Source organism: Tachypleus tridentatus, chromosome 8, assembly GCF_004210375.1.
Source record: "Tachypleus tridentatus isolate NWPU-2018 chromosome 8, ASM421037v1, whole genome shotgun sequence".
In the NCBI taxonomy this organism is placed as follows: Eukaryota; Metazoa; Arthropoda; class Merostomata; order Xiphosura; family Limulidae; genus Tachypleus; species Tachypleus tridentatus.
The window spans coordinates 12877755-12885834 of NC_134832.1; the positions used below are offsets into that span (position 1 = coordinate 12877755).

Consider the following 8080-nt stretch of genomic DNA (forward strand, 5'->3'; position numbering starts at 1 on the left):
ATATGTATAGCCTAAACAAAAGAAAAGGTGTGAAGTCATATTTTAAAGATATGAAGGGTTGATATAAGAAATACGTATGAAAAAGGTGTACATTCACGGTATTCATAAGCGCTTTTTAACACAGTTCTTGTTTCTATATGCCCCAAAGGGTGTAAGTTTTCATTATTTACCAATGTGAGGTGCTAATGTAGGAATCAAATCACAATTACATATTTTGTTTTTCTAATATTGTTAATCATTGAATTTGTTTTAAACAAAATGCTACATAGTATAGAATCAACACAATTTTCGTATTTTTTTAGTTTAACATTTTCGTTTCGCACATTTCAGAAAGAAACCTACTACCTTTAGTATATGACAGGAAAATATTATTTGCATGATGAAAACTAAATAATCAGTTATAATAAATAATTGGGTTTTGGTACAACAGAATAACCCCGGCTTTCGACCCTAGTGAGGCTATCGAGATGGAACTTCTTCACGGTGGTTGCTGGTTACACAGCTGGTTATACATAATCAAGTGCGGTCTGCAGGGCCCTGGTATGGGAGCCGACACAGGTGACGGTCTTGTTCAAAGGAAAGGAGCAGACCTTTCTGTCCGCTTTCAGAGTAATGTCAGAAAGCTCACTAAAGAGGGTTTAAGCATGATTCGTCCAGAACACTCTTGGGCTTCCAACTCTCTGCGGGATGATGAGCTTACAGCCGAGTATTCTGCAGTGGAGACAACGGTTGTGGTTGACTGTCCCATATCTGTTGGCTCTCAGTCTTTACCGCTCACAGTCGGGCTGTGTCTTCATAGGCTGATCCATCCAGAACCTGTTAGACAAGTACTTCAGGTATACCCATATAGTGATTGTTTATATTAAACATATATATAACGTTAAATGAAATTTGTTGTTTAAATAGTTTGCTTTACTGTAATTGAAAATGCTTTTTTATAATGAACTGAGAGCAGTGTATCATCAAGTACACATATGAACCTGGTGTCATAACTCTCTTTGTCAATTACTTCTCGAAAGAATGATCACGTATTTACAGAGTTTCTAATACAGAATTAAACGTATGTTATCACTACTTATTTATATGCTTTTCTTGTGTTTGTTTTTCTAATTAAAGAGCTTTGTATATCTGTTATTTTTCTAATTTACTATACTAAACTCTAGGATTCAATTCACAATAGTTACGAGAGTGCAGATAGTCCGTTATTTATATTTTAGCTAAAAGATCAACAAAAGCGGAGGAAACAAAAAATGTAAATTAAAAAACAATATCATTAGGTAACTCATGTTTCTTCAGTTTAATCCATCCGTCGTTTTTCCACTCATATGTTGGTTTTTAAACATTCAAAACTTAATTTGTTAATTTTTTTTATAAATCCGTGAATATATCCACCTCTTCATGAAACTGTCTATATACTTATACAAGTATTTAATTCACGTGCCTCTAAAATTTAGAAAACTTGCTTGAAGAAAAACTGTGAACGCGAGCTTCACAATCGTTACTTGTTTAATTTATGTAAAGTTATCCTAAATTTCTTGTTTTTAGATAATGGCCAATAAGTTCTGACTTGACAAATTATGAAGAAATGTACATTTTTCGAGGTTGTTACATAACTACAGTAAACCGTTGACCGAAAAAAACCGAAAATGTTTTTTTTTAAATATTCAATAATATCTGTTTTTCTCTCTTCATATAAATTATTATGATTATCATTAATAACTTCTGATCAAGTCAAGTTAATTACAAATACTATAACTGAAATGTAAGAAAATAACTTAAGAGATAACGTAATTAAATTTTAAGTAACGGACTAACTCAAGGAAAATAATTTAATATAGTAATTCACTAGAAATAATAAAATAATCATTAGAATACATTGATTTACCAGTTGGGTATTCTCGACGTTATGGATTTACTCTGTTGTAATCTCAACAGTGAGGGGTGTTGCAAAATAATGTCCCCCTCTGAAATTGAACAAATCTTTAGTCAATATTTCTATAAATATAGACTACCAACATTTTAAACCATTTTAAAGCAATATTTGAATGATTTTAACAATGAAATAAACGTCCACTACTAGTACATTTGCAAGTCCGAATGCAGCGGAAGCAACACGAATCTGAACTCGATTCAACACTATGATAAATTACGATGCGATAAAAACAATGTTAATGAAATGTAAATTGCGCGGTAGTGATGGTTCGTACACGGCATCATCACACGTAGCGATTTTTGCAAGGGTATTCAGACTTGCAAAAGTTTTTCTTTTTAGAGGGGTTGACGTTCTTTTTTGCAACACCAAGAGATTCCACCATCTTAGAAACCTAAATTCATATACTAACCTAGCAATGCAAAAAATCTACATAATTGTAAGCAAATAAAACTATATATATATATATTATAACCATAAATTTTTTAAGCCAAAACAAAACACTTTAAAGTTAAACAAAATACGCTGCATTTTTTGAAAGAGACCCTAGAGTAGAAGCTACAACGTGGGATTATAAAATGTATCCTAGGTGTTGAAGTTGGCTACGGAAGTAGGACCCACATTGCGGTGGGGATACACCGTCTATAGGTCTTAACCTTCAATTCACTATTCTCACATAAGAAGATTAGAAATTAGGAGAGCGAGATGTGGGTGCTCAAGCCCACGACGTCACACATCTATATTACCCTTCACTGCCTGCAGATAGTTGTGGGAAGGTGACTGCTCTCCCAAGTTAAAATAAGAACAAGAAAAAGATAAACATAAAAAGATGAAAATAAAAATAGGAGAATAAGGTACTACCATTTAGGGGTAAGTAAGATTAAACTTATCTCTTGAAGTTAGCATTCCTGTTCCTAATATGGTAGAGGCCCTAATTAACACGACATTGAACGATATCAGTATACCAAGTTTACTGTGACTGTCGGGCTTTTATATGCGGCTCAAGGTGTGAATTCGCATAATGTAATGCCAAGTTTTTTTAAAATTTTATTGTGTTTGGTTTTGGCTGAAAAATTATGGTTGTAATATAATTAATCAGAGGTCCTAATTAACACGACATTGAACCATATCAGTATACCAAGTTTACTGTGACTGTCAGGCTTTTATATGCGGTTCAAGGTGTGAATTCGCATGAAATAATTCCAATTTCTTTGAATTTTAATGTATTTGGTTTTGGCTTAAAATTATGGTTGTAATATAATTAATCAGAGGTTGGGATTTGCTGTTTTTAACGCAGTTCTACCTCATAATTTTGTTTACTCATTTAACTTCATTTAAATGTAATTATTTAATTTCACTAAAATATATGTATATATATTAAACATTATGACCAATAATATGAATTAAACTAATTATGAAGAAGAACGAAGTAAATCTTTATTCAGAGTGAATATATAAAACTAGTTTGTCAGCTTCATTTCGTCTAGTAACTTATGTGATATTGTTCTATTTCTTATGCTAGTTAGTGGACAATGAATAATTATCAGGCGTTAGTCACTGAATAAGTGTTTATATATCTTTCGTGTAGGCTACATTAAATCATGGAACTATAGTACTTCTCCAGAATCCTAATTCAAGACGATGGGTGAAACTGGTACGTGTGGCACGAGACTGTCATGAACAAAATGCTCAACTAACTAGAACCAGCGAAGAACATCTAGTTCTAGAAACAACTCGAAACATATCAGCAGGAGAGGAGCTGTTTGTGTGGTTTGCAACAGACATGTTGTTTGAACAGGCTGTTCCATTTCTCTCGCCTTGTCAGATACTTGGTACGTTAGAAAAAATCTCTTCCACACAATCTAAAGTCAGTTATTTTCAATTTGTTAACTGTAACTCATATCTTTGAATAGTCTCTACATCTTGTGAAGTATTTCTTGGTAAGTGAAAATAAATATAAATAAACAGAGAGATAGTTAAATAGACAAAGAAACGTCTACGTAGTGGTAATTTTTATTGTTCGCCATAACAATAATAATTTTTCGCAACTTTTTAAAATATTCTTGTTGTTTAACGTTGTGATATATTTTTTTACGTGGTGAGAATATATAATACTTGTGTTATAAGATAGTTTGGCGTTTAATTCATTCCAGCCTCTGCTCGCTGTATTGTTTTAATAGTATTAAAAACCAATGTTAAGTGGTATTTGTTAGAAAGAATTAGCATAGTATTTGTTTCATATACTAAATTAATCTAGTTTTCATTAACCTGAAGAAATATTTATAATTATTTGAATCACTTCTGCGGAATAAAACAAATAAATCAGTAAAGATGCGATAATGTTAATTTATTGGAGTAAGGCAAAACTGTAAAAGGGATTCTTCGGGAGAAAGGGCTGTCGTATGATGTCCAATAACTTGGACAAGAACTTACATTACAATGGAGTAAGTGGCCACAGTAATTAGAGCAAAAATAGTGTTAGTATTCTATTAGTAATATAAATGGTGTTGAAGCTAAAACTTTATTGTAATAAATAAAACTAAACAATACTTCAAATAAGTAATTGTTTAATTGAAGTAACAGGGTTTAATGCATACGTTAGACACGAACTTCACAGAGGGTATAATAGTTATTTAAAGTTCCTTACAGGGCATAGTAAATTGATAGTTTGTGTCATGTTGTTTTGTGTATATTTATTAAAAATGTATTACTGTTACAGGTCAAGAACAGTATTCTTGTGTTGTTTGCGGTACCACATTTTCGCATCCAAACCCTTTAAAGGCCCATATCATGCTGAAGTGCAGTGGCCGATTTAAACCTACCCAGTTAAATACAACCTCTGAAAGATTCTCTGCTGATCATGGTGGCATATCCTCCCCGCATTTCCACAGATGGCCCGAGACTGTAACCATTGTCACCAATCCGAAGCAGTTACCAGCACGAGGTTTCCATGATCCTCTTCCTCTTACTGAGCCAGTTTTTCCGCCCAATGTCTTTCATCTTTTAAATAATGACCAAAGTACAAATTTTCCTGCTATTTCTACAACTCCAACGGAGACATCATATGTTTCTTGTTCTTCAGGTGAGACAAGTGCGATTCCTCGTGGTCACTGTTGTGTTTATTGTGGAAAAGTATACTCAAGAAAATATGGACTTAAAATTCATGTTCGGACACACACTGGTTACAAACCACTTAAATGCAAGTATTGTTTTCGACCATTTAGTGATCCCAGCAACCTAAATAAGCATGTGCGTCTGCATGCAGATGCTACGAGTCCGTATCAATGCTCTCACTGTGGAAAAATTCTCGTGAGGCGGCGTGATCTGGAGCGACATCTACGTTCACGACACAGTCTAACGTTAGAAAGCCAAAATGAATAAACACAGGATAAATAGTCTTTCTTGATTTTTCAACTTGAAAAGTTATGTTTGTTGTGCCAGATTGCGGCCTGAATTATGAAGAGCATGAATATATATATAGACAATGGCATTAATTAATAAACTTCTGAGACATATTTTTGAAGTTATTTAAAATATAAAAGTTTCTATTAATATTAATAAACTTTATAGGTTATTGGTTTGATCGATGACGTGTCAGGCTTAAAAACTTCAATTTAGTAGCAAAAAATTTAGTTCAATCACCTCTTTTTACTGCGACAACCAAATCTTCGTAGATATAAAAATTGTGTGTTTGTTTTTCTTATAGCAAAGACACATCGCGCTATCTGCCGTGTCCACCAAGGGGAATCCAACGCTTGATTTTAGTGTTGTAAATACTATAACTTGCCACTGTACCAGCGGGGTACAGATATAAAAAGAATTACATGTTTAATAAAAAGAAATAGAGCTTACTTCTTTTCGACACCATATCAGTATTTATGTACGAAAAAAACTAATACACAAAAGTTCTCATTTTATAAATTTGATATCAATATGACTTTATATAATTTTGTATATTACGCAACATCATTTTCTTAGGCTGGTGTTTCCTAAACTTTTCCAACTAGAGACCACTTTATTTTTGTAATTTTTCATGGGGTCTGGCCTCCTCAAATACCTAATTAGGTAATTTGCTAAGACACGGTTAAGTTTGAACATCAAGCTGGAAGCAATAGTTCTATCAATACATCATCGATTATAAAATATACAGGTGTTTTCTAGTACTACTGTGAAAAAAATAAAAGAAATTATACTTCATTGTTATTTAATCTTTATATTAACTGTATATTTATTAATGATCTTTTAAAAAATAACTTACCTAATGAGAAGGATGATATTGTTTTTCATCACACAACAATTTCAAATCAGGAGAGAAAGAAGTCAGTTTGATCCTCAAATCTTACTCAACATCTAATCTGTTCCTGTACTTGTTTTTATAAGAAAACCAACGTTGAGAAGCCGTGTTCGCATTTATAAGTCGTGACAAAGGGCATCAGAAATCTCACTGCTTTTTCTGATAAATTTCGATACTTAGCATGACAGCTTAGCCGAGAATTAGTTAACAAGACTTAACTAAAACAGGTTTTTAGTGCAGTGTCACAGGAGTTCAATAATAGAATCAATTTTTAATTAGTTGTAAATCTTCGAAGGAGAAGACGTAACGTGTGGTCTAAATTTACGGTATTACACAAGAATCTCGAGGTTATCAACAGCGTGAAACTTAATCTCAGACTCTCTAAATTTCATCAAGTGAGAACACTTTAATTCCTGAGGAACTGAAGGTATAAAGACAAATAGTATGACAATATATATTATTACAAATGCAATCAATGATATAAAATAAAAATATCAAATAAAAATAGCATCTTGTATCTTGAATACAGCTATTATTTTTTGTTGGATTATACAATAATTTTATCTGTTATAATTATACTAAAATTTTCCTGTGATACAAATTTGAATAAGAAATGAAAATTATTTTTTTTGAATAACGCAGACACGCGTTTATATAAGCAAATTTCAGGGGACTGTGAAAACGAAATTTATTTGCTCAGACAAGTAACATCCTATTATGTGATTAAGTGAGTTTAACAGTTTTGAGCTCTATCAGCTCACATTGGCTCATTTAAAAGCTTGATGTGTCTGAGTGTAGTAAACAACTTGCTATAAATTGTATTTACTCGCAAAACTTTGTTCTCTTTCATCATACTTCCTAGATGCATGTACCTAACTAGAGACGTTTAAAGGTAGGAATTTTAAGTTTAATGTGTTCTGTGAGAGTTAGTATATTTTTAATGAATATACTCCTGTAAAGGATACACTATGCACTACCTTATCACAGTGACGATATGGTGGATAGTTAATATGGTTTCACTTTGAAAAGTTGCCCCTGGAATGGCCAGGTGGTTAGGGTATTCGAATCATAATCTGAATGTCGCGTGTTCGAATCACCGTCACACCTTGGAAGCGTTATAACGTGACGGTCATTCACAATTATTCGTTGGTAAAAGAGTAGCCCAAGAGTTGGCGGTGGGTGGTGATGACTCTTACACTGTTTAATTAGGAATGGCTAGAGCAGATACCCCTCGTGTAGCTTTGTGCAAAATTTAAACAAACAAACACTAGGGGAAAATCTTGCTTCACTAACACTTTTACATTATTTAAAAAAGTTACTACTTACGTAGCTCATGGCAAGGACGTGAATTTGGTGTAGCTGAGTTTTCAGAAAACATTTGACAAAAGGTTTGTTGTAAAACTTCTACATGCGTGTGTGGGGAGATAATTTGGCTTATTGGAATAGAAAAGTGGTTGGATGGAAAAAAAGCATAGTTTTTATAAACAGAGTTCAATCGAACTGAATTAATGACATGAATTGGATTACTTTGGGTCTCTGTGTTAGGAATTTTTATCCATTTGATTTACTTTAGTGGTTTAGATTAAAGTATACTAGATAAATTATTTTTATTTAACGATCGCATAAAGGTTTTGGATGTTGCTTAATGCGAGGATGCTGTTGCTTCTTTACAAACGAACTTAGATTATTCATTAAGATGGGTTTCAATTATAAAAATGTAAAATAATGCATATAATTTATATGGGAGTTTGATATGCTGACATATCACATTTTCTACTTATTTTTAGATATATATAGAAATTTCAGACTCAAGGATGCGTTATTTTTTCAACTCTACTAAATCCTTGAGTAAAAAT

The 8080-nt window shown here is 32.6% G+C and overlaps 1 protein-coding gene across 1 annotated transcript; it reads left to right on the plus strand.

Moving 5' to 3' along the window:
- The first annotated feature begins 467 nt into the window (after positions 1–467).
- LOC143223876 (uncharacterized) lies at positions 468–5338 on the plus strand. Its single transcript, XM_076452349.1, has 4 exons — positions 468–836; positions 3519–3762; positions 4650–4754; positions 5001–5338. The coding sequence occupies exons 1-4, from the start codon at positions 468–470 to the stop codon at positions 5309–5311; spliced, it is 1029 nt and encodes a 342-aa protein (XP_076308464.1). The 3' UTR covers positions 5312–5338.
- Positions 5339–8080: the final 2742 nt, after the last annotated feature.